The sequence below is a fragment of the Cetorhinus maximus genome, chromosome 24, assembly GCF_964194155.1.
Source record: "Cetorhinus maximus chromosome 24, sCetMax3.hap1.1, whole genome shotgun sequence".
Lineage (NCBI taxonomy): Eukaryota > Metazoa > Chordata > Chondrichthyes > Lamniformes > Cetorhinidae > Cetorhinus > Cetorhinus maximus.
Genome location: NC_135902.1, coordinates 53,583,833 through 53,610,419, shown reverse-complemented (window position 1 = coordinate 53,610,419; position 26,587 = coordinate 53,583,833). Strand labels below are relative to the sequence as shown.

The following is a 26,587-nucleotide window of genomic DNA, read 5'->3' as shown; positions in this document are numbered from 1 at the left end:
ATTGAGAAGTTATGTTTATAATATTTATTATGTAGGAGATGCAACTTTAAAATTTAACATTTAACAGCCAACATGGAACTTGGATGGCGTCCTTAGTGATTTGAAGTAGTTACCCAAGAAGAGACAGTGCCACCACTACTTAAGTGAGGTTTGTAGATTTGATACAAGAACAAAACAAACAAAAAGGTGAATCAGTTGCGAGCTACGCAATCAGTAGGGATGGGTCTCAATCAGGGGTTTTAGCTGAAAATACATTTGGATGGCTTAGGCTCCCACATTAGAGGCGAGGGATTTCAATCAGAGCGGTAAATTCGATTGACAACTTGCTGGGCGAATCACCCAGCGGGAGTTAAGGGAGGGGGTCAGAGGACACAGACCCTGAAATGGGTATGTGAAAACATGTAGCCCACAACAGGAATAAGCTTTGTTTCAGCCAGTTTGAAAGTGCAATTTTTGCTTAGGATGTTAGGAGAGTTGCATCTTTATTATTTTTCATGAAGTAGTAGGAAATGAATAAATCACACTGTGAAAAACATATTGTTTGTTCATGTGTTTCATGTAAAATAAACAAAACCATGGGTTTACAGTTGTGTCTATATCTTGATGAAGTACTTTCAGTCTGCCCTCTGCAAAGAGAGGAAAACATGGCAACACATGAGATTATAGTAGTTGGTATGAGCTGTTAAGGGTTCTTGCTACAATCTTCAGGACATGCTATTAATTAATAGCTATAGGGTAGTAAAAGTGTGATCTGGATCATATGGGTTCAGGATCATAGGGGCTTACAGAGTGACAATCAACTCCAGAGAATATCCCAACTTAAAACCTGAATATTTGCAACACATTTTTCACTGTTGTCTGTGACTTTTTCCTGTAAATGTCTCCTTTTTTGAGATTTTGTTATTGCTACAATAGGTATTGGTCAGACTAATATCTGCAGCATTGTGGGCAATTTTGGGCACCTAATGATAGGCAGGATACTACTGCCCTCAAGATGTACGGAGATGGACAAAAAAAATCTTGAATTTAAGCAATGAGGAAAGATTAAGAAAATTGGCAAGGTTTTCCTTGAAAGATGAGGTGGATTCATTGAACATTTATCTGTTGTTAAAGGAGTTGATAGAATTAATTTGGCAAGTTGTCCATTATGTGGGATTCAAATTCCAACAGACAAATTAAAATGAGATGGTTAGGAATTAAGAAGGGAACTAAGAGGAAATCTTTTCACCCAGTGAGTAACAGTGAGGTTGTGGAATTAGTTAGCAGGGAAGGTCTTTGAAGGAGACAGAATGCATCGGTGCCAGTCAATTAATGTCAAATTATCCTTACAAAAAGACCAGGCTCACTGGGCCTCATGCTTATTTCCACTCAAAATATTCTTATCTTCTTACAACTGACTGAAACAAAACAGACCTTTCCAACCAGTTTTCAACCAAAGTACAAACTGTATTTTGGATTTGGTTCACACCTCAGGGTTGGCTGGGACAGAGGGCATCAGACACGTTGAAAGCTTAGCCAGCGGCCATTGAAGAAAAGAGGAGGAAAAAATTTTGTGGGTAAAAATAAGATTAAAATAATAGTAAGAGGGAAAATTAATAAAACAGGAATAGGGAACGCAGGAGCACTTACTTTTATTTAATTTTTAAAAATATTCATTCGTGGGATTTGGGCATCGCTGACTAGGCCAGCATTTATTGCTCATCTCTAATTGTCGTTGCTCAGAGGGCATTTTTAAGAGTCAACCACATTGCTGTGGGTCTGGAGTCACATGTAGGCCAGACCAGGTGAGGATAGCAGATTTCCTTCCCTAAAGGACACTAGTGAACCAAATGGGTTTTTATGACAATCGATAATGATTTCATGGTCATCAGATATTTATTGAATTCAAATTCCACCATCTGCCGTGGTGGGATTCAAACCCAGGTCCCCAGAGGATTACCCTGGGTCTCTGGATTACTAGTCCAGTGACAATATCACTATGCCAGTGCCTCTCCAGTAAATATGGTCTCTCAGCTGCTTTATTACTGTAATGTTAAGGTTTGTTTCAGCATCATAGTGCACAGATTCTTTTGGAAAAAAAAGTCCCCCTCCAAATGGATGCTGGAATTTTCCAGGATCTACCTGGTAGTCAAGGGTCAATCAGTCCAATTATTGATCAGTCTATACCTAGTTGAATTTATGGATCAGTATTACCAACTTTGCACATTACCATTTATATGGAGAGAATACTAGAGGATAGGGAGTGATTACAAGACAGTAATCTAATTGAGAGATTCAGGTGATGTCATAAATTGCAGCAGTGAACCTTGAGTATGTTATTGCCTCGCTGGAGCCCAGAGATGCAATTACAGCCTCAAAATCTCAAAAGTACCTTTTTTGTATACATATATAAAAAGAACATATTTGTGCCACGTTTATCCTATTTGGGATCCATTTTGTGATAAAGAGCAGTTTTTGGCAAATACCGGCTGTTAATGACATTTGTATCAGAGCTACATAATAAGCTACATCATGAAGAATGATTTGAAATAATACCTGAAATTTTATTATAATTAACATCCACTTGGAAATAATGTGAGAGTTATATGTTATTAGAAAACATTACATTTTCAGTTCAGCAGATGGAATTTTTAAACTTATGGCTGGAGGAAATATAAAAGGGCTCTGATGAGAAGTAAAACAGCAACACTATATGTCCTAGAGCAACAACTGGATTTCACTCAAAACGTATACATATTATATGCATAATCAATTGCTGCTTCAGGACGTGCAGCAGTCGCATTTTATTTCTCAACAGTGCTCCCGTCAGTTATCTGTTCTTCAGTTCCATCTGTTCCAGAATGGTTCCAGGGATGAGACACTTCAGTTATGAGGAAAGATTGGGGAGGTTGGGACTGTTTTCCTTGGAGAGGAGAAGGCTAAGAGGAGACTCGATAGAAGTTTTCAAAATCATGAGGGGTCTGGACAGAGTAGATAGGGAGAAACCGTTTCCGCTCGTAAACGGATCGAGAACCAGAGGGCACAGTTTTAAAGAGTTTTGCAAAAGAAGCAGATGCGAGGAGAGAAAAATCTTTTTCATACAGCGAGTAGTTAGGGTTTGGAATGCACTGCCTGGAAGTGTGGTGGAGGCAGGTTCAATTGAGGCATTCAAGAGGGCATTGGACGATTATCTAAATAGAAACAATGTGCAGGGTTATGGGGAAAAGGAAGGAGATTAGCACCAAGTTAAAATGCTCAGAGAGCCAGTGCAGCTATGATGGGTTGAATGGCCTCCTTCTACATTGTAACAATTCTGTGATTCAGGTCCAGTACTTCTCACATTTTTCAGCACTGCTGCCTTTACAATTAATGTTGTTATACCAACACATCTCTGAATGTTGGGAATCAGTGCACTTAAGCTTATTTCAGTGAATCTAATCAACTAGTTACTCAAAAGATAGTAAAGAGACAACATCCCCACTTGGAGCCCAGTGCTGTCACTGATGCCCCTTGTAGGGAAAGGGGAGGAGTGAATCACACTTAAACTGATATGCTTTAATGTTCTACAATATACCTGATTGATATTTTTAATTTATCTTCCAAAATTGCTCCCACTATCACAGGCCTAGCTTCATCTTAGCATTATGCAGCTCAAAATGCTCCCTCCAAACACAAGCCAAAAAACCCAGTAGGGGTTTTTCACAGGTTGAGGTGTGAGAATTTCACCCACCCACTATGATGCTTCACTTTGGAAAACTGAAATGTTTGCAAATAATTTTTTTAAGCTGAGGAGAGGGTGGGGTTTGTAAATCATTCCTGTTGCCTTTTCTTTTGGAATAGCTCTCCTTAAACAGCAAGTGCTGTTACCAGTGCCAGAAAAGGAGGAGAAAGTTCTTGTCTAGCTGCGAGATCTGCAATTGTGGATTTGTAGGGCCTGTAGATCTTGAACGAGGCAGACACGCAGCCAGACAGCCTCCTAGCCATCATTCTGTGCAGCCAGACTCCATGCACAGTCTAGGCTCTGATAGCAGTCTGAAAAGAGACAAAGCCAATTTAACTATCAAAGATTTAACTTTTTAATTTAACAACAAAAGTTAATAAGGAACCAATTAAAAAAAACAGACAAAATGAGGTCACCTGAGGTACTTCAACCATAAGAAAGAAGTCGTAAAAGATCTAAAGAATGCTAGTGAGGCTGAAATGAAAGATCATTATAAAACAATTAACATACATAAGGAAGAAACAGGAAGTAAGCCTCCTATGATTGGAGATAATCCAAGAAAGATTGATCAATTCAGCATCAATCAGATATAGGTCCTGAACAGACTAAAAGGGCTCAGAACAAATAAATCTCCAAGGATCAAATCAATGGTATTGATTCAAGAGTAAGAAAGATGAAAGGTGAAATCTGAGGGGGAAGTCGATAAATAGTGGGAAAGTCTTGCTACATTGGTAACAAGCTAATATGGTACCTATTTTCAATAAGAAACTCAGTACAAACCCATTAGGATTAGATCAATTCCCAGGTTAAAAAACATGGAATTATCAAGAGCTAAAATGAAAATTTTCTGTCCAATAATAATCTAGTTAACCCCAGCCAACTTGGCTTTGAGAAGGAGAAGATCCTGCCAAATCATCCTCCCTGACTTTGAACTCTCAATTAGTCTGGAAAGCCTACAACATGATGCACACAGATTTTGACAAAGTTCCACGAGAACTTGTCCCCCCAGTATTTTAACTCAGCCTACCTTCACATCTCACGTCATCACCTGATTCCACTACTCCCTCTGGTGGATCATTCTAAACATTTATTACTCATTAATTACTTTAGTCTTTATCATTCTGATTGAACACGTCTTTTTTAAGATGAACTTTAAATTTGCTTTTCACCAATTTTGGATTTGATGCCCTTTAAATTCTGGCAGGATTCCGGATTCATCTTGTCCAAGCCATCTAATGCTTATATAAGAGCACCTTTTCACCACCTGCTTTGTAGGAACACAGGAATAGAAGAAGTGGCTATTTAATACCTTGAGCCTGTTCAGGCATCCAATTTGATCATGGTGGATCTGTACCTCAACTCCATTTACCTGCTTTTCCCCAGATACCCTTAATCAACAAAAATCTTCAATCTTAGTCTTCAAAATTTCAACTGTCCCTCTGTATCCCTTTGAGGGAGCGAGTTCCAGATTTTCGCTACCCTGTGTGAGAAAAAGACTTGCTGATGCCACTCCTAAACAGCATTGCTCTGATTTTAAGGCTGTACCCCTTTTTTCTAGACTCCCCCACCTGAGAAAATAGTTTCTCTAATCTTCTCTCATGTTCAGACTTGGGATTATTCTTGTTGCTGTTCTCTTCCAATGCATGAAATGCAGAAAGCTGCTACTTAAACTTAAAGCAGTGAAAATTCAAAGCAAAACAAACATGTAGGAACATGGGAACAGTAGTAGGCCATTCAGCCCATTGAGCCTGCTCCATCATTCAATGAGATCATGGCTGATCATCGACCTCAATACCACTTTCCTGCACTATCTATCACTGACCACCAGGTGGTCAAAATAATTTGTCAAGTGCAATGTGCGGCACATGGGCAGAATAATTTGGAAATATAAATACTGCATAAGCGTGTTAAAAAGGTAAAGATAAACCAAAAAAAAAGTGCTAAGGGTATCAGTATCATTGTAACTCGGGACAGAATTTCACACTCCCCTGCCGGCAGGTGTTTAGATGGGGTGGGGGGTGAAATCGAAGGAGGGGGGATTCACTCCAGGTTCCCGCCCGCTGTGACCTCGCAGTGATTTTTCACTGGGGTGGGCAAGGCCTCGGAAGGGAAGCCTGCCCTTGCTCCAATTGAGCCCTCATTGGCCACTTAAGGGCCGTTACCCACCCAGCCTCAATTTTTCAGCTGGTGGGAGGGTTTACCTGGCGTGGGGCAAGCCCGAAAAAGAACGGGTTTAGATCTCAGGTGGGAAGGGGTTCCTCTATTCCTCCATCAGAAGCCCCCTTCCGACTGCAGGTACTGCCAGTGGCTGCTGGACCTCCTCCCCCGCCCAGGCCTTCCCCAACCTCCCTGCCCTCGGATCCCTTAAACCTACCTTGCCCTCTGTTCCCAGGACTTAGTCTGAGGCATGCTGGTGCACTTCCTCTTCAATCCACTGCAGCTCTTGTCACTGCAGGGGCTGGAGAGCTGCTGGCCAGTCAGATTGGCTGGCAATTCTCTAAGGCTGGACTTCCTTCCTAGGGACAGAAGTCCCGCCTGCAGCCACTTAATGCTCACTTTGACATCTATCTTGTGAAACAACTGCCTGCCCCTACAGCACAGCTTATGCCAGGGCCCCTAAAGCATAGCCTATGTCGGAGGTAGGAGATGAGGGATAAATCTAGCAATCAGGCTCACAGATGGATCCCAAGCGAGTTTCCAAAATACAATTAAATAATGGGCAAGTGTATGGCTGTAAATTATAATCATAAGAACCTCTTTTATATTGAGGCTGGACCTGGAACAACACATCTTTGAGTATAATGCTTAATATAAAGAAGGTTTCTCAGAATTCCACAGTTGCCACACCAGCACTTCATGCATTGGAGTTTAGTTTCTTATCATAGTTTTTAATCCCCTCAAACTTCTGCCCACACAACCTCATTTCATACAGACCACTCCTCCCTCTTCTCACTCCCCTCCTATTTCATACTTTCCTGCAACAATTTATAACTGATGATTGTAAGAAGTATGGTTGTATAAAACACCATGTTATGAGGACACTCCATTTGTAGAAACCCCCTATGCTGTATTTAACAAATTGGATAACGCTTTAGGATTAAATTACTGTTCTTGCTCTGTTAAAATAAACTGGTCAACTACGGAATTAAAATTTAAAAAAATCATGCGCTCATTGAAAAGAATTTCCGAGAAGAATATAATTACATATTTATGTGTTCAGATTTAACTGGGGGAGGAACTTTAAGTTATATAGTTGCTCATAAATTGAATTTTGAACATTAAATTTTTAATGTACTTCATCCAAATATAAGAGCGAGCCTATAAAGAATTGAAGAAAATAAAAACCGTACGCCCAATTTCTCTCTAGTTCTGTGTAACTAGCTGTGCTCTTTGGGGAGAGTTCAATCTGGAATCGCACCATGTAGTGTAGCTTGTAATTCTTTAATGCACAAGGATAACATGCAAATTACCATTAGCTTAAGCACCGAGCTCCCCAGACTGGAGAATGGCACAGAGTTATTAAACCTTTCTGCAAAGCACAGTGGTTTATTACAAGGGCCTTTGCTCGCAGTCGAGTTTTAATTGATCTGATCTGCTGAGTTGAGATTTCTGACCAGTGTGTTCCCTCGTATGCGTAATAGGTTGGGAACTGTAGATGCTTATTAAAAGAGAGAAAATAAAAATGGCAAGTCAGGGAGTTTTATCAGGAGCATTTTGAAAGTGAACTTCAGCAGGACGGTGAAATTCCCAACGATATGAAGGTTTCTGCATGTTGCTGTGTGCTCTTTTCACCCTCAGCTTGTTGGTTGTTTCTCAGTATAAAAAGTTTTGCTTTGTACATGGACATTTATAGAATCACAGGGGGGAATTTTCGGCACGGTGAGTGGGGGCGGGGCCCGCTTGCCAAGGTGTAAAATGGCGCGGGGTGAGGTCGGGCGTGCGTCCCGATGTCACCACGCGTCATTTAGATTTTCAGTTCGGCGGGCGCGCAGCCAAGTCAGCTGTGTGCCCGCCAAACTGTCAAAGGCCTATTAAGGCCATTTAACCTACAATTAAAATAATTAACGGAGCTGCCCGTCCAACCTTGGTGGGCAGGCGAAGAGCCCAGGCGGCCTTCACATTTTTCATGGAACCTCATCCACGGGCGGGATGAGGGTTCATGAATGATTTAAAATTTTCTCAAAAATTTTTATTGCAATTAATGCACATGTCCCAGCTCATGTGACAGTTTCACATGAGGGGACATGTCATAAAATTTTTTTCAACACTTTATTGAACTGTTAAAACTTAAAACTAATCTCCCTGAGGCACTCCCGGCTCAGGGAACCCCCCACTGCTCGCACAGGGAGCGCACAGCGCTTCCGGGTGCATGTCATGCTGGGCGGGCCTTAATTGGCCCACCCGCGTAAAATGGCAACACACAATCCCCCTGACAGGGGGAAAATTCTACCCATAGAATAGTTTACAGCACAAGAGGAGGCCATTCAGCCCAATGTCTCTGCTGGCTCTCTGCAAGAGCAACTAAGTTAGTCCCATTTCCCTCCGGCCACGCAAATGTTTTCCATTCAGATTTAATATGGTACGAGATTGTAGAAATGCCGACTCATTAAGTATCACTGTCCAGGGAAACCAATTGTGCTTAAAGGGCCATTGGGTCCATTTTCAGGAGAAAAGCTAAGTTTAGTATATCTCCCCCTAGGCAGAAGATAGCTTCATTGGTGCAGACCTAAACGCTGACTTGGGAAATCTGCCAAGTAACCTCTGCAGATCAGAGTCACACGACACCCAGGTAACTTACTGACAGATCTATCCATACACAGCTGCCAGTCATACACCCTGCCCTGCTCCTGCACACCAATGCCAACACAAACCCAAGCATCTGTAATGAGGCCCAGTTGGGACTTTGACAGGTATAGTCATTAGTGGAGATATGAGGGAAGAATCCTAAAGGGAAACAAAAATAAAAATAAAAATACCTGGAAAAACTCAGCAGGTCTGGCAGCATCTGTGGAGAGGAACACAGTTAACGTTTTGAGTCCGAATGTCTCTTCAGCAGAACTAGGTAAAAATAGAAAAGAGGTGAAATATAAGCTGGTATAAGGGGGAGGTGGTGGGACAAGTAGAACTGGATAGAGGGCCAGTAATAGGTGGAGATAACCAAAAGATGTCTCAGACAAAAGGTCAAAGAGGTGTTGAAGGTGGTGATATTATCTAAGGAATGTGCTAATTAAGGGTAGAAAGCAGGACAAGCAAGGTACAGATAGCCCTAGTGAGGGTGGGGCAGGGTGAAGGAATCGAAAAAGGCTAAAAGATAAAGATAAAACAATGGATGGAATTACATTTAAAAATAATGGAAATAGGTGGGAAAAGAAAAATCTATATAAATTATTGGGAAAAGGGGGGATCGGAAAGGGGGTGGTGATGGAGGAGAGGGTTAGTCCTAAAGGGACAAAGGTTTCACATGGAAACTGAATGGATGACAAAACCTCACCTTCAATGGTCAACAGCTGGTGTCATGTGATGCTGCATCAATTTGTTCTTCATATCAGTATAAAAATCATAAAAGTTTTCTCTAAGAATGACACAGTTGATGATGAGTCACTGACATAGTTGGCATTGTTACTGACTGGCAATTAACAACAAGAGGATTTGAAAATAAATGGCAAAATTAAAAATATAAATGCGCATCAGCGTTCCAATTGACACTTAAATTGAAGCCTTGCAAACAGGATTCTTCTATATGCTTCTTAAACAAATGCTTTATTCCAAAGGGTTGTGAATCCTTGGAATTCTCGACTTCAGAGGGCTGAGGATCTCAGTCATTGAATATATCCAAAATAGTACTGAAACTGCAAGCAGTATGTGTTTCAGAACTAAGGGAATTCAAGGATATGGGGGGGTAGTGCTGGAGGGGGCGGTTGAGGTGAAAAATCACCCATGATCTTATTGACTGGTGGAGCAGGCTTGATGGGCTGATGGACATACACCTGCTTTTATTTCTTATAGTCTTATGTTCCAAAGTTGCAAACAGTCTCTGAAACAGGAACCGCGAACACTTAACAATTAGTGGTTCATATGTAATTTTAAGTTCACATATTTTGATTTTTTTTATTACAAAACACACAAAATTGAACCCTAGTTTCTTCACTCATCTAATCCAGGTTTTTGTTCTCAATACAGTGTTTCCACAAAGGACATTCTTGCACAGTGATGTAGTATGCTTCTGGTCTGTACTGGGTATGTGGTCAGGGAGCACTATCGAATGCTTAGAAACAATTCCACTACACTGCTCTTTCTAATGCTGCAAACTCCAGAATCTTCAGATCAGATCTCTCCTTCCATCTCTATCATGCCTTCATTACCTCTGGACTTAACTATTCCAATGCACTCCTGGCTGGTCTCTCACATTGTACCTTCTGTACCATAGGACCATAAAAAAGTTACCATGTAGAAAGTGGCCATTCAGCCCATCGTGTCTGCGCCGGCCAATATGAGGAAAAAGAAAGTAACCAATCATTTTAATTCCACTTTTCAGCACCTGGTCCATAGCCTTGCAGGTTACAGCACTTCAGGTGCAGGTCCAGGTACCTTTTAAATGAGTTGAGCGTTTCAGCGTCAACCACCGACTTAGGCAATGAATTCCAGATGCCCACCACCCTCTGGATGAAAAGGTCTTTCCTCATGTACCCTCTAATCCTTCTATCAGCCACCTTAATTCTATGCCCCCTGGTAACTGACCCCTCAGCTAGGGGAAACAAGACTTTCCTGTCTACCCTATCTAGGACCCTCAATTTTGTACACTTCAATTAGGTCACCCTTTAATCTCCTCTGTTCTATGGAAAACAACCCTAGCCTTTCCAATCTTTCCTCATAGCTGCAAGTTTCAAGTCCTGGCAACATTCTTGTAAATCTCCTCTGCATTCTCTCCAGAGCAATTATCTCCTTCCTGTAATGTGGTGGCCAGAACTACACATAAAATTCCAGTTGTAGCCTAATCAGCGTTTTATATAGTTCCATCATGACATCCCTGCTTTTGTATTCAATGCCTCGCCCAATAAAGGAAAGCATTCTAAATGCTTTCTTTACCACCTTGTCCACCTGTCCTGCCACCTTCATGGACCTGTGGACATGCATCCCAAGGTCTCTCATTTCCTCAACTCCTCTCAATAGCTTCCCGTTTATTGAGTATTCCCTTGCTTTGTCATTGCCTCACACCTTTCCAGATTGAATTCCATTTGCCACTTCTCTGCCCACTCAACCAAACCATTGATACCATTTTGGAGTTGACAGCTATCCTCTTCACTATAAACTACATGGCCAATTTTTGTGTCATCTGCAAACTTCCCAATCATGCCTCCCACATTTAAGCCCAAATGATTAATATATACAACAAACAGCAAGGGCCCGAACACTGAGCCCTGTGGAACACCACTGGAAACCGTTTTCCATTCGCAAAACATCCATCGACCATTACCCTTTGTTTCCTGTCACTGAGCCAATTTTGGATCCAACCTACCACCTTCCCCTGTACCCATGAGATCTCACTTTCCTGACTAGCCTTCCATGTGGGACCTTGTCAAATGCCTCACTGAAATCCATGTAGACAACATCCACTGCACTACCCTCATCAATCCTCCTTGTTACTTCCTCAAAAAATTCTATTAAGTTAGTAAGACACGATCTTTCCCTAACAAAACCAAGCTGACCATCCCTGATTAATCTGTGCCTTTCTAAATGACAGTTTATCCTGTCTCTTAAAATTGTTTCCAATAATTTGCCCACCACTGAAGTCAGACTGACTGGCCTATAATTTTCTGGCCTGTCCCTCGCACCCTTTTTAAATAATGGTACAATGTTCACAGACCTCTAGTCCTCTGGGACCTCACCTGTGTCTAGTGGGGATTGTAAAAAGATTCTCAGAGTATCTGCTATTTCCTCCCTGGCTTCCTTCAACAGCCTGGGATACAATCCATCCGGCCCTGGTGATTTATCCAACCTCAAGGATGCCAGTCCCTCCAGTACTTCCTCTCTCACTATCCTTATTGTATCTAATATTTCACACTCCTCCTCTTTAACTAGAATGTCTGCATCATCCCTCTCCTTAGTGAAGACAGAGACAAAATGCTCATTGAGAACCCTGCTCACATCTTCTGTATCAACCCACAAGTTACCATCTACATCTCTGACAGGCCCTACCTCTTCCTTAGTTATTCTCTTGCTCTTAATGTACTGGTAAAACATCATAGGAGTTTAAATAAAAACAAAAATTGCTGGAAAAGCTCAGCAGGTTTGACAGCATCTGTGGAGAGAAAGACAGAGTTAACGTTTCGAGTGCATATGACTCTTCTTCAGAACAGGATTTTATTCGATTTTACCGGCCAATATTTTTTCATATCCTCTGTTTGCTTTCCTAATTTCCAATTTTACTTCACCCTTGCACTTTCTATACTCCTCTAAGCTTTCTACTGTATTAAGTCTTTTGTGACTGTCATAAACTTTCTTTTTCTGTTTTATCTTACCCTGTATGCTTCTGGATAACCAGGGGGCTCTAGATTTGGCAGTACCACCCTTTTTCTTTGAGGGGACATGTCTACACTGTGCCTGTAGAATCTCATCTTTGAATGCTTCCCACTGATTTGACACAGTTTTTCCTTCTAATAGCTGTATCAGTTCACTCTCGCCAGCTCACCTCTCAGCTTTGTAAAATTTGTCTTCCCCCAAGTTAGAACTTTCACTCCTGTTCTATCTTTGTCCTTGTCTATAATGTTGCTAAATCTAACTATATTATGGTCACCATCTCCAAAATGGTCCCCCACTGCTACTTCATCCACTTGCCCAGCTTCATTTCCTAAAACTAAATCTAGAATTGTGTCCCCCCTCGTTGGGCTCATTACGTGCTGGCTGAAAAAGTTCTGTAAACTTCAGATTATCCAAAACTATGTTGCCCATGTCATAACTTGCAGCAAGTCCAATTCCCCTATCATCCCTGTGCTCGCTGACCTACATTGGTTTCTGGTCAAACAACGTCTTGACTCTAAAGTCCTCAGCCCTGTTTAATCCCTCAATAGCCTTGCTCCTCCCTATCACTAATCTCCTCCAGGCCCACACCCCTCCAAGATATCTGCACTCCTCTTTAATTCTGGCCTCTTGTGCCATTATAATTGCTCCACCATTGATGGCCATACCCTCAGTTGCCTGGGCCCTAAGCTCTGGAATTCCTTCCCTCTGCCTCTCCACTGTCACTTTCCTCCTTTAAGACGCTCCTTAAAACCGACCTCTTTGACCAGGCTTTTGGTCACCTGACCTAGTATCTCCTTAGATAAAAACAAAAAACTACTGCGGATGCTGGAAATCCAAAACAAAAACAAAAACAGAATTACCTGGAAAAACTCAGCAGGTCTGGCAGCATCGGTGGAGAAGAAAAGAGTTGACGTTTCGAGTCCAATGACCCTTCAACAGAACTGTTGAACAGAGTTCTGTTGAAGGGTCATTGGACTCGAAATGTCAACTCTTTTCTTCTCCACCGATGCTGCCAGACCTGCTGAGTTTTTCCAGGTAATTCTGTTTTTGTTTTTGTGCTAGTATCTCCTTATATGGCTCAGTGTCCTACTTTGTTTTATAATACTCCTATGAAGCACCTTGGGATGTTTCATCATGTTGAATGCACTATATAAACATAGGTTGTTGTGGTTTGATGGTTGATTACTTCACTATCAGCAGCCTGGCCTTCAGCCATTGGACACCCCTCTATCTACAATTTAATTCCTAAAATGCCCCTGTCTTGCCATGTCTTTCCTCCATCCTCAACAGTCATCTGAAAACCTACCTCGATAATCCCCCTCCGTCACCAACACTGACTCTCTCTCCCTATTCCTGATCATTATTCAGGCTGTACTGATGCAAATTGTCAGGGGTGCCATCCTTTGGGTGAGGGGTTACAAAGATGTTCCATCTGCCTGCTCTGGGAGACATTATAAAATCCCATGGTGCTATTCAAAGGACAGCAGTTCTCTCTTGGCAACCCTTGCTCAATGCCACACACAGATCGACGTCTCGATGGTTAACCACATTGCTAACTGTAGAACACAATAATTGCTACACCTACCTGTGCTCAGATACTTTTCTAAGTGATGGAGCACTCTATAAATGCTACTTATTTGAGTAATAGGAAAACAATGAACAAATGGTACATGGTCCCTTGGAATTTCTTACTTATAAGGACCTATGAATGCAAAAAATCCTCACATTGTTTAGAAGTTAAATTGAGGTCAAGATGCAAAATGCAGGACAACTAGTTTGATATTGATATGCATATAAGAGGATTCTGCTTTTTTTGTGAAAAGTGAATGACTCTCTATTATCCATATAAAAACAACAGGAAAATGTACTAAATATCTTTTCAGCAGGACCAGGGATCTATAACCTCTGCCAGTGAATTCCACGTTTTGATGGGCAGTGGAAATTCTAGAGGGTCCACTTCGAAAAGCTCAACAGAAAGAGCAATTACAATTGTGAAGGGAATTGGGAAATAAACATACATAATGGGATTGGGCAGGGGAGAGGGAGTTTGACATGTTTTACTCCAGCTGGTAAATAGTGGCTTTCAATAGTGTCTACTGAAACTTGTTTTATAAGCCAAAGATAATCGAAAATGCACAGGGCAGCTTTAATTATTTGAAGAGCTTAAATGAAAAAGCAAGGATTTGTCAAGTTTCCGTTCTTAACTGCTTTACATAAACAACCTGCTAAGTCACAGTGCACTGTAAACACATGGCATGGACATGATACATTGGAGCAGAGTAGAGAACTATTCATATTTTTAAGCAGAGGTGTTGGGAGAAGACTCAGTCACACTTACAGTGAAAAGGTGCTTCAATAGAATTTTCAGCAATATGAATTTGTGGAGTGCTTCTAATGTAAACAAAAAGTTCTAACGTTCTTCAGAGAATCGTGATAAAAAAAAGGATGCTGAATCAAGGGTGAGATATTAGGAGGGTGTGACCAAAAGCTAGGTCAAAGAGGTGATCTTTAAAGGATGAGAGACAATTGGAGGGGCAGTGGGGTAATTGAAGGGAGGGTAATTGAAGAGGCTCAGAGCATTGCTTGATGACCACTCTTCATGACGCTGAAACATACTGCAATTGGTTTGTTAGGACGAGATCTTATCCGTTGCTACTGATTTCAGTCACCCCTCTATTGGCTCCTATCGCAAATGGAAGACCAGGCACTGCTCCCCAGGAGAAAATTCTTCCAGATGCTATAACTTATTAGGGCTCTTTCACTTGCAGTTGGATGCTGGGGAAGCACCTCTCTCTGGCCTCTTCCTACTAGCCAGAGAGACAAGAAGAGAAAGGACACCGGACGTCAGTGCCATGGCTGAGCAGCACTGAAAGGCCAAAGACACGCTCCACTGTCACTTGGTTGAAGGCAATGGGCAAGGAGGAAATGGGCTGCAAGCAGCTCTTGGATCATTTCATGAACAAAGTGCCCTTGAGCAAGACAAATAGAAAGAACAATTACTTAATGGTTTAAAATTAAGCAACAAACCAAAATTCAAAAAGGGATAATTTTCACCTTCATTGCCTGGCCAGTAGTCTTGTCTGCTGTAGAACCAGCCTGGCTTTCATTTCAGTGTGGTATTATTTCTGTATTGTTCAGACCCCCGTTATATCTGCACTATTCCAACACCCATTATGTTAATACCATGCTGACTCCCATTATATCTGCACTGTTCTAACCCCCACTACATCAATACTGTTCCAACCCACATTAGATATAGAGGAGATCACAGCAGAGCAGGCCAACGCTGTTCCGACCCTGTTGATACTACTCGAATAGTTTCTGAATCATTCCAGTCTGACAATCCACTGCAAAGTTGTGGTTCTCAAAGCTCAACTTCCTGAGAACTTTGAGGACAAAATTGTATTGCATTTGTAATCGGAAAGTTAAATTGAACATGCCACCAAGAACCCCTCAGGGCAAATACTAAGGAGGTGGCTGAAAATTTAGTGTTGTCTGAAAGGTCGATTTGTGTGGGTTGAGTTAATAAAGGTTGAAAGTGATTTGTCTAAACCCTATGTCTGAGGCACAACCTGTACCTAATTTGCAGAACAGTATTTCAGTAACCGGAGAAGTGGGGTCGCCGGTTGTTAAACAGTATATAAGAAAGAGGATGTATAAGATTAAATAGCAGATAGAAAAACAATGATACACCGCAATAGCCCATAAGCCTGGTTCACTGATTTCTCATTACTGGTGCTGACCTTGTTTATATAGTGTATTAATTGATGCAACATAATAACAGCTTTTGTTTTATTGAGGTGAAAGACCAAGCCCCAGAGAGCAAGACATTATCAAGGCAGAAAAGAATGAAAAAGAAGATGAGATTAATCAAAAAATAATGATTAGGTGATGCCAAGTTTGGGTTTTAAAGAACATCAGATTATAAGTGCAGGGAAGGCAGGGGTGTGCTTTGAGGACCTGGTAAATAATTAATTAGATGGTACAATGGTCTTGATTTTGAATACAGCAAAGATGTGAAGGAGAGAGGACATAACATTTGGTGTTTAAACGAAGCCTATGAACATTCTATAGCAGTCACGAGATACAGTCAACAAAGTGCACCTACAATATTACTAACTTCAGATTCAACTCAAGCTGTACTTGTCTAAACTCTGAAACAGATGCATTGGGACATCAATAAATCAGCCCTATTTTTCATCAAAGTGCAGGCATGAAGAATTATACAATGCAGGTAAGGCCATCTTTAGGGATTAGAAAGATTTAGGGCTGAATTTTTCAAGGCGGCGAGCGGTCCTGACACTGGGACAGAAAGTGGGACTCAACCCTGCACCGGTAGAAAACAGGACCCTGGGTGGCATTTTACCGGCGGTGGCCCACTTTGCAGGGCCCAATCAGAGGCTGGCAGCTCAACACCAGCGCCCTTAGTGGTGGCCACTGCTGAGGCTGCAGTTGGAAGAAGCTGAGTATTGTTGAAAGAGAGACATTTTTTGTCAAAGCTTTTCATATTGCACTATTCAGGACAATTTACAAGAATACAAAATGTAAAGGGAACAACAATTTATTACTGTATGAGAAGAGAGTGGTAAAATAGTGAGAGACAATAAAGTCTGTGATGGGAACAGAGAGAGAGAGTTTGGAGACTAGCTTAAAATTTGGGTTTGTGCCTGTATGTGATCCATGTAAGAGGACAAAATGAGCTCTCCTTTCTGAAACAGTTCACTGCAAAGAGCCCATCACTATTCAGTCCAAGACAGACAAGTGGCATTTCTGTTGTGTGAACCTTTCTTCAAAACCTGGATTGCCTGACCTGGGGAGGTGTTTCCAGTTTTTGATTTAAATTTACAGAAACCACAGCATTTTGATTTTCACTATTCAGTCTGCATGCAGGTGTATACCAGACCAAGAAATTAATTATAGCAAGTGCAAGAAAAAGGAAAATTAGACTTACAGATTGATCTGCCTTCCAAAAGTCAAACCCTGAAAACAGGCCAACTCAAGTTCATATTTCATAAATTTGTGTTGCTGCTTAATGATTTTTTAAGGAGATTTAGTAAATATTTTGCAACAGTGACTAAAACAGAATAAATTCTACACCTTATAACAACTGGCATTTATATAGCACTTTAAAAAATGTCCCAAGGCACCTTGCCAGAGCGATTATCAGACAAAAATTTGACTTTGAGCCACATAGAGAGATATTTGACCAAGCTTTTGTCCATTGTCCTAAGAGAGAAGCTTTAAGGAGTGTCTCAAAGGAGAGAGAGGTTGAGAGGTTTATGAAAAGAATTCCAGAGTTCAAGACCTAGGAAGCTGAAGGCACAGCCATTAATGGTGGAGTGATGAAAACTGGGGGTGCTCAAGAGGACCCTGGGAATCCAGGGCTGGAAGAGGTTAGTGTTAGGGAGGGGTAAGGCCATGGAGGGATGCAAAAATATGGATAAGAATTTTACATTTGGGCAGTTGTCAGACCAAGAACCAAGGCTGGGGAGCAATGGGGGTCAGTGAACACAGAGATGATGGGTGAATGTCAATGCCATATATTAGCCCTACAGTCAATGAGGATCCTGTTCCAGGAACTCAACCTGTCCAGCAATTTCTCTGTTCGAACAGCATTATCCCTTTAAATGAATGCATTCAATCAAATAACTAGGCTTGTATACTCTCTCAGGTTAAGTGCTTACAAGGTATAACTCAAGAAAGATTTGTAGTGCTGTCAGTTTAGTTTACAATATGTTTCATTAATAAAAACCAAATCAAACAATCCTTCAGTAACATCCGTTTATTAAATTCTTGCAGCATTCATTCGTATTTAAGACATTTTCTTGCCAAGCAACTGTCTTGTCTCTTTACACATTAGCATCTTTCTTTATATTATTAATTAAATATGTTACACTCCAAGTTACAATATTTCATCTAAGAATAGGTTTTCTATTGGCAAAAGAGCTATAATCTAAATTACCAGACAACTGAAGATTACCATTTAGATAGGAATCAGTAGGTTTAGCTGACATTATCACTTTCTTGCAATAACAGAAAACAAACTCAATGTTAGCTAACAAACAGTAATTCTTTACTGAAATCATCATGAAATTAACAAGACACAAGGTGTACGGTGCCATAGCTTTATGTCACTTTCAAAAGAGATTAGTTATATATTTATAAAGGAAAAATTTGCAGGGCTATGGGGAAGGAATGGGGGAGTGGGGAATAACTGACTAGCTCTTTCAAAGAGCTGGTACAGATAAGATGGGCTGAATGGCCTCTTTTTGTGCTGTAAGATTCTATGATATTTCACTAACAGGATAAGTCAAGAAACAGAATGGCCCATTTAACCCTTTGAAGTTTGAGTGTCAGCTGTGGCTCAGTCAGCATCACTCCTGCCAGAATCAGAACACCATGGGGTCGAACTCCACTCCAAAGACTTGAGCACATAATCTAGGCTGACACTACAGTGCAGAACTGAGACACTGTAAAGCAAAACTCCTGAGACTTCCATGCATGTCCTGGTTTTAGGAAGATGGTGATATAGGGGAGGAGATTCAAACTGTAAATAAATCAGAGCAATAAACACAAGTGCTGGAATAGTAGAAGCACATAGCAGGTCAATTGACATCTGAAAGGATAAGGTGGGTTCATGTTTCAGCTGAGGCCCTGTATCAGAACCCATGATGAAGAACTTAAGTGAAATGTTAACATGTTTTGATGTTATATTTATTTAATATAAAATTAGCTGCAGTGCTTGAGCGATACGTCTCTCTGCTGGAGACCTGGGCTTAGACCTAAGGCAGAATTGTCCAGTCCTGTTGTTGTCAGGCATCATGGCGGGCGGGGTGGGTGGGATACTATGGCGAGAAGGCCAAAAATCGGGTTTACGCCATCATAAAGCTAGTTTGCAATTGTTTTCTCCACCCCTCAATGGCGGGCCTTGTTTCCCATTGCCACACGTTAGGAGCTTTAGGAATTTGGCGTGGGGGGTGGATGATTCGGTGAGCAGGACTTATAATGAGATGCTAAAGTATTGAAATTAAGTCCCGCTTGCCGAATCATCCCCCCATGTCAAATTTACTGCCCACATCGATGTGACTTCAGAATGGCATGCTTCACGGCTGCCTTTACAAGGTGTGCACCCTGCGAGCTGAACTTTGTGGGGAACTCCAAGGTGAGTGCATACAATCTTGGGCAGCACTCATGGTCATCGCCCATAGGACATCAAGGAAGAGGCACCGCATTTGGCGGAGGGGGGGCACAGGCTAGTACCTTTTTCCCGACTGGCCCTCAGTGCGGTGCTGGGGCAAGGGCTCCAGTGTGGGTCACCCCTGGGGATGGGGGGACAAGGCAGCACAGACTGACGGAAGAACACATCAAGCACATGCCAGAAGGGGTGGGGGGAAGCGGGGGGTGAGGGAAGTGGCCACGCACTTGGAAAAGTTTGTCAAAAGTGAGCATTCTTCCACAGTTGAGACCGTTCAGCAGCAGCTCCATTGACATGCTTGGAGTTGGACCTCTGAAGCTTTTCTGCTCACTCAAGCGATGCAAAAGTGTTCCACCAAAAGCTCCAGAAATTTTCACCCCTCGGGAGCAGACTGCAAATTAATGTGCATTTTAGTGGACAACAGAACAATTGGCCAACTGGGCAAGTTGTACAATCCCCTTGCGAAAGGCAGCCATGGCGCAGTCACTGCTGGAGGCGCCCACAGCCCCTTGCAATGTCTTCATTCAGGTTTGGACTAGTATCCCTCATGGTTCAAGCTAACATTGGCATGCCGGCGCTATCACCTCGGACTGAGGGCGGACAGACTCCTCCATTGTGCCTTGCAATCTGAGGAGTGCGGACATCCCTTCCTGAGGTTTTCGAGCTTGCCTTTGCAGCTCCAGCAACTGAGGTATGGCCGAGTCCAGAGGCTCTTCATCTGACTCAGATTCAGCTGCTCTCTGCCAGAAACCTGGGAAGTCCCTGCCGCTGCCTGCTGTGGATCAGATAGTGCGATGGGCTCACCTCGATTGTAACCCCGAGATTACTCTAGATCTAGATCCCATCGAGGCATGTGTCTTTGCGCTGGTGCAGGGTGAGGGTGAGTGTTGTGACAGGTCTTCAATTAGGGGGTCATTAGATTCTTTTTCCGAGGTGTTTTCAGGACTCAAGTCAAGGACCTGAGTCATGGGCCCCCTTGGCTGCTTCCCAGATGTGCCTGTGAGAGCAAGGAGAGATAACTAAGTGCATGGCCGGGGACTGTGGAACAGGGGAACTCACTCACTGCATGGCTGTCTGATGAATGTTGCACTGTTAGATCCTCACTTGGTTTAGCACCACTGACCTCACCATCAGCACAGGAATGGTCCAGAATGTTGGGCATTACTCCACCAGTCTGGGACCTCTCCCTTTTGTTGTGTACCAGCTTGTTCTGCATGAATACAAATGGAGAGAGTGTAAGCAGGACGCCTGCCAGGCCAGATGAGAAGGATGCCTGGCATGTGTGGGTGGTCAGTGGTGAGTGGTGCCGTGGATGGGGTGAGGACACGATCTGCAGGGAAGATGAAGATGTGTATGAGGAAGTGAATGGTGATGTCTCTTGAACTGGCAGTGAGTGAGATCCCTGTGGATGGGTTTGTGAGTGTGAGTTAACAGTGACTTACCCTGGTGGAACAGAGGAGATCACTCATCCTCTTTCAGCACTGGGTGGCTGTCTTCTTTTGCAGGGCTTTGGTGCTGACCACCGCTGTCACCTCCTCCCAGCCTGGATTTGTCACCTTACTTGCTGGCCTTCATCCAGAGTGGGGGTAGGGGACTTCATAGTGAGGCTCCACTGTGTTCAGTAGGTGCCCAAGGGAGGCGTCGCTAAATTTGGGGGCAGCATGCTTCCTCCCTTTGGCAGCCATGATTTTCCAGCTGCTTCTGATGCCTTAGACAGAGCTGGCTCTGTGCAGGGGCAGCCTTTAAATATGGTGCTCGGATTATTGAAGGCCTGAGGTGATGGTGGGGCAGGCCAATCAGCTGCTGCCCCGCCACCAACCCAGTCCGTTTCTTGGGAATGCATTATTAATGAGGCAGGATGTGCCAGGAATGGGACGATATGGTGCAAAAACCCGTCACTGCAGCCGGTGGGTAAAACAACTTTTGTCGCACCCACTACCACACTTAGTGTAAATCTGGGACGGTTCACTCCTAATTTCTGCTGACCCATGTACTGGAACTTCACCCTGGAAAAAGATTCCCTTTCTTTGCCATTCAGCCATGCAGTCTGGGGATCAACCAAGGAATAATACCAACCTCTGCCTAATACAGGACACATAAAACAAGGCTGGATAAATCTCTTGTTCAATCATCTGCGACAAGTCTAATGAAGTCTATATGTGCCATTATCCATCAAGGCTCTGTAATTGTAGTGGATCCATATTATCTCTGATCTTGCTCCTTCAGAGCTATTTTATTGCATAAAATAGTCAATTATTTAAAATGAAAACCACAACTTTGTTCTCCTGACCGCTGATTTATTCTCGTTAGGGAAGAGACCATTTAACTCAGTCTCAGGCTGAAAAACCAACAAGGTCAGAATGTATCCATTGCAACCCCTGCCAGGGTATAATGGGGTGTGTTACAATGCAGACAGCCAAAAGGTTAACACATCATTAACCAAAACCTACCTCTGAGCCAGAAGCTCAGGGTTCAAGTCCCACTTCAGGTTTTGTTGGCCATGTAAACAGTGTCCATGATGTGGTTCAATAGGTTAGTAATCAGCCTGCTAATCCTTCCAACACTTCCCCATTATTCCTCAAAGGGAAAAATGTGCATGTGGAGATACGAAACAAACAAGCATCCTTTTTAGGATACAACAGATCCGTTGGATTTTTTGCACCTTGACTTTCAGAAGGCACTTATCAAGGTACAGCTGGGAGACTGGAGTTAAACTCTCGGAGTAACACAGGAATAAGGAAACTGGGAATTTAGTTAGATTCGAGGAAACAAAAGACTGTGGAGAAGTTCTAATGACCAGCAATGGCAGAATATGCAAGGTAACAAACATGGCACCTCTGCTGCTCGTAACTGTTAAAGATGCATTTAAGTTCAAGTGTCTAATTTTGTAGCTGATGCCAAGGTGTGTGGAAGATACAAAATGATCTATAGAGACTGGGCAAATGGGCAGATACATTGCAATGAAGTGTAACATTGAACAGTGTAATAAAAATAACAAATATGATTAGACAATAAATGGTATTTTGTTCAGCAAGATAAATGCAGAAAGAACTAACTGTAATGTCAAACTAAATACTGATAGTGTCAGAAAGGCAAATAATATTTTGATCTATATATGGGCAAAAGTCCAAGAACGTGAAGGATAATGACACCACATGCACATCTTACTGTCTCATTTGTGGCCACTGTACAGCAAAAGCTAAGGATACAGAGAAAGGGAAAAGTAAGATTCAAGCCCTCATCTGATTGAAATATGAAGTGACTAAGGAATTTCAATCCAATTTCATTGGAAGAGACAATTATGAGAAGGACGACATGATTGGAATTGTTCATATGATGAAGGGAATCAGCAAGTTGGAAATAGAAAGAACTTCTGTTAAAAAGTAGCATCAGAGAACTGGCTTAATTTATGAACTTAATATGAAGAATGACTTCCTCATAAATGGAGCCCCAGAGACCTGGACGGCCTTTTCTCATAGCTATATTCGTATATTCCTATCATTTGAATGAACAATTTGTTTTTCTCACACTGTACCATTTAGAAAAGATTAAAACCAGTCATTACCATGAAACAGATGCAGTAAAAGGCCATTCTCTCAAGGCATATCCAAAGTAAAGACAGACACAATACTACAGACAGATGCCGTTCTCTGATCTCCTTTTCCTCCACACTCTCAGATTGGTCTTTCAGCGAGAAGATTCTCCCCCTCCCACTCTCATTTCTCTTGCCAAAAATAAATACTGAGGAGTGTGGAACAGGAGATAGTGATGACTTACTTACCAATGCCGGTGGAATCTCACAACGCAGTCGACCTGTAAACATATCGTTCCAGTAAACCCTCTGTGAAGAGAAAGTAAAATGTTACTATCGACAGAATTATGTGTAAAAGAATTCCTACCATCTCAGCATGACAGCGCGAGGGCTAAATCCATGTTAAAGGGCTTTATCTGTGTACCACGCTCCAGTAAGAAATCTGAATGGCCATTTTTGCTGGATAGGTGGATCTATTTTATTGCAAAGCTCCTTTCTGAAGACGACAAATGATACAGCTCCCAGCACAGGTGCTTCAGAAGTGAAGTCAAGCTGTTCCGCCTCCAATTGAGCTTGGACCTGCTCTCAAATACTGGTTCAGCTGCTTCAAAAGTCTTGGATATTTAGCAAAGCTGGTTTACAGTGTGTACATGAAGCAATTAGAAGAGATCCAAGAATACCATAGATCAGCTGTTCTCCACCTCAACGGCATACACTTTATATTTAGCAAGGTGAACAATGTTTATAAATCTATTTTGGGAGCCTTTCGCTCTTTCTCCTCCCCCAATACAGCCTAGAAAATGATAGAGTGGCTCAATACGATTCTCACTGAGTGCTGTCAATCAGAGTTGGCTCAATATCAAGCAGACTGGAAATGCTGCAATCAAAACAGCAAGCTCACCTTTATACTTGCTTTGAGTTTATCACAGAAATGTACAGATAAGATATAAAAAACTTTTAACTGTGCAGGATTCCTGTCAATTTTTTTCATTCTAAATTTGTCTGTCCATATTTATAATAAAAGCTGCTCCATATTTCTAATAAAAGCTGCTTAGTTATGTTAGTCACTCTGTAATTACACTTTCCTACAGTGCAACCACCAGTAAAGGGCTGTAATTATTATGTGACAAGTTTACATAGGGAGTTACTATTATAAATTCACCTAAGAAATATTAATGGAAATATAAAAATAACAGAATACCACATGACTCTAATGTAGGGAGGTGTTCTAACAGCATGCCCTGCTCCCATTATTCTCCTCTCCTCTAGCCCTGCTTTACACTTGTTCTGATTTTTCATGTGCAATACCACAGGAGATAAGCTGGTAGGTAGATATATGAATATATCTTATAGATAGATGGATAATTTATATTGACTGTGAAAGCCCATACATAGAGAAAACAGAATTTTCAATTGGTGAAGAAACTTCAGGTACCATTGCGAATTGCGGATGTTTAATAATGAACAGTATTGGTCTTCAGACACAATAGCATTATCTTTTCATATCCTCCCTAGAACTCACTGGTCTTGCTTTACATACCCAACTTTACCATCTCTGCACCACCATCCATCCCCTCAACCCACAGCATAGACTCCTAGTGTCATTATAAGCTGTTGCCACAGTAAGACAGGTTGTTTTCAAGGCACAACATTGACTTTTATATCTGTTAAGCTGCTTATGAAGGAATCATCCTTTCCAAATTCAGTCATGACAGTTTCCTACCATCTATGATAGTAGGCTAGCATTGGCTTTCCCTTGAGACTATCTATCATTGTGATATCCCAACAATATTTGTCATCTGAGTTTGATTTCTGTTTGTCAGTGTGTTTTGCTTGTCTTGGATAGGTCAATATGTAGAAAAGAGTACCCGAGTAGAAATGTTAAATCAGGCAGCCCTGCTTCACTTCAAACAATGCAATTGCTGGAAACTCTCAAGATGGTCATGGACTTGTCATCAACATTTTTCTTTTAACTACGAGGTGGTCCAGTGGGGAAAGGCAACACAGGTAGTGTCTTATGGATCAGGTGGCCGCAGGTTGAATCTCCAGTCTGTGTCGAGTCAGTTGATCCCAGCTCCAGGAGAAGCTGAGAATGTTACACAGTTGGGTTCAGCACTGTTGGATTTGGAATCAAAGATCACTATCCAACTAACTCCTTTTGGAAAATACATTTGTGGAAGTGAACACAGAATCAGGTTCAACTGTGATTCCCTCATTAGGCTGCTCACACATGGTAATGTATTGGAACTGGACTACAACTAGAATCAAGGCCTCCTGGCATGAGGTATGGGATAAAAGGAAACAACATGAAACAATTAACTACTCAAGTCTGAAAACTACATCAGTGCAGGTACTGCCTGCTGTGACAGCACCTCAGGTGACCAGCTACTGTAAAAGGTTTGTGCACTGTATTTGGCAGTATTTTTTTAGAAAAGGATAAAATGAATTTAATAGTAATTAATATAGTATTTACTTTTGTTAAAGAAGGGCAAAATTTCAGCTTCTCAGCTGCCTCTGAAGTGAACTTGATGGGGAAACTCATGATATATTACATAAACATTTTGTATTTTTTGAATCATTGTGAAATACAAGTGAAGGGACACAAACCATTTGACCACACCTGGCAAATGGCTAAATCAGGAAGTACTAATTCTATATACAAGAATATACATTTTAAATATCTCCTTAGAATTCTTAAACTTTGAATATTATGAACATATGAACAATGGCATATAAGAAAAGACTCTCTAGTCTATCCAGTCTGTCCCACATAATTCTGATTCCTTGTGTGTCACAATACATACAACCTCACCCAGAAACCACGAGAATTCCTGGAAGAGATGAAAACCAGATAGACCAAACTCTTTTAAGCTTAATTTGAAATGCAAGATGCTTTACACTGGGAATTAGTCTAGTGGCCCTCCTCTGTACCCTTCCCAAATCCTCAATACGGACGTATGAAATAGGAGCAGGAATAGGCCTCTAGAGCCTGCTCCACCATTCAATAAGATCATGGCTGATTTGTTTCTGTTTCGAGTTCCACATTCCCATCTAGCCCTGCTAACCTTTGATTCCCTTGCCTAACAAGAATCCATCTACCTCTGCCTTAAAAATACTCCGCCTTCACTGCCTTCTGAGGCAAAGTGTTCCAAAGTTGCACAACCCTTTGAGAGAAAAAAAATTCTCCTCACCTCTGTCCTATAAGGGTGACCCCTAATTTTAAAATACTGCCCCCTAGTTCTGGACTCATCCACAACAGGAAACATCCTTTCCATGACCACCTTGTCAATGCCGTTTTGGACCTTATATACTTCAATCAAATCACCACTCACTCTTCTAAGCTCCAGTGGAAACAAGCCCAACCTGTCGAACCTATCATCATAAGACAACCTGCTCATTCCAGGTATCAATTTAATAAACTTCTTTTGAACCGCCTCCAACTCATTAACATCCTTCCTTAAATAAGGAGCCCAAAACTGCACACAGTATTTGAGATGCAGTCTCACCAATGACCTGTATAACTGAAGCATAACATCCTTACTTTTATGTTCATAGTGTAGGGGGTAACATATTAGCCTGGATAAGACCATAAGATATAGGAGTAGAAGTAGGCCATTTGGCCCATTCAGTCTGCTCTGCC

General features: G+C 41.9%; 1 protein-coding gene across 1 annotated transcript in view; it reads right to left on the bottom strand.

The window, feature by feature from the left end:
• The window catches only part of LOC144699545 (ran GTPase-activating protein 1-like), a 460,486-nt gene that overhangs the window by 190,424 nt on the left and 243,475 nt on the right, over nt 1–26,587 (bottom strand). The window contains exon 3 of the mRNA XM_078570590.1: nt 23,197–23,256. Within this exon, the coding sequence (XP_078426716.1) occupies nt 23,197–23,256 (60 nt within the window). The remainder of the gene's footprint in view (nt 1–23,196; nt 23,257–26,587) is intronic.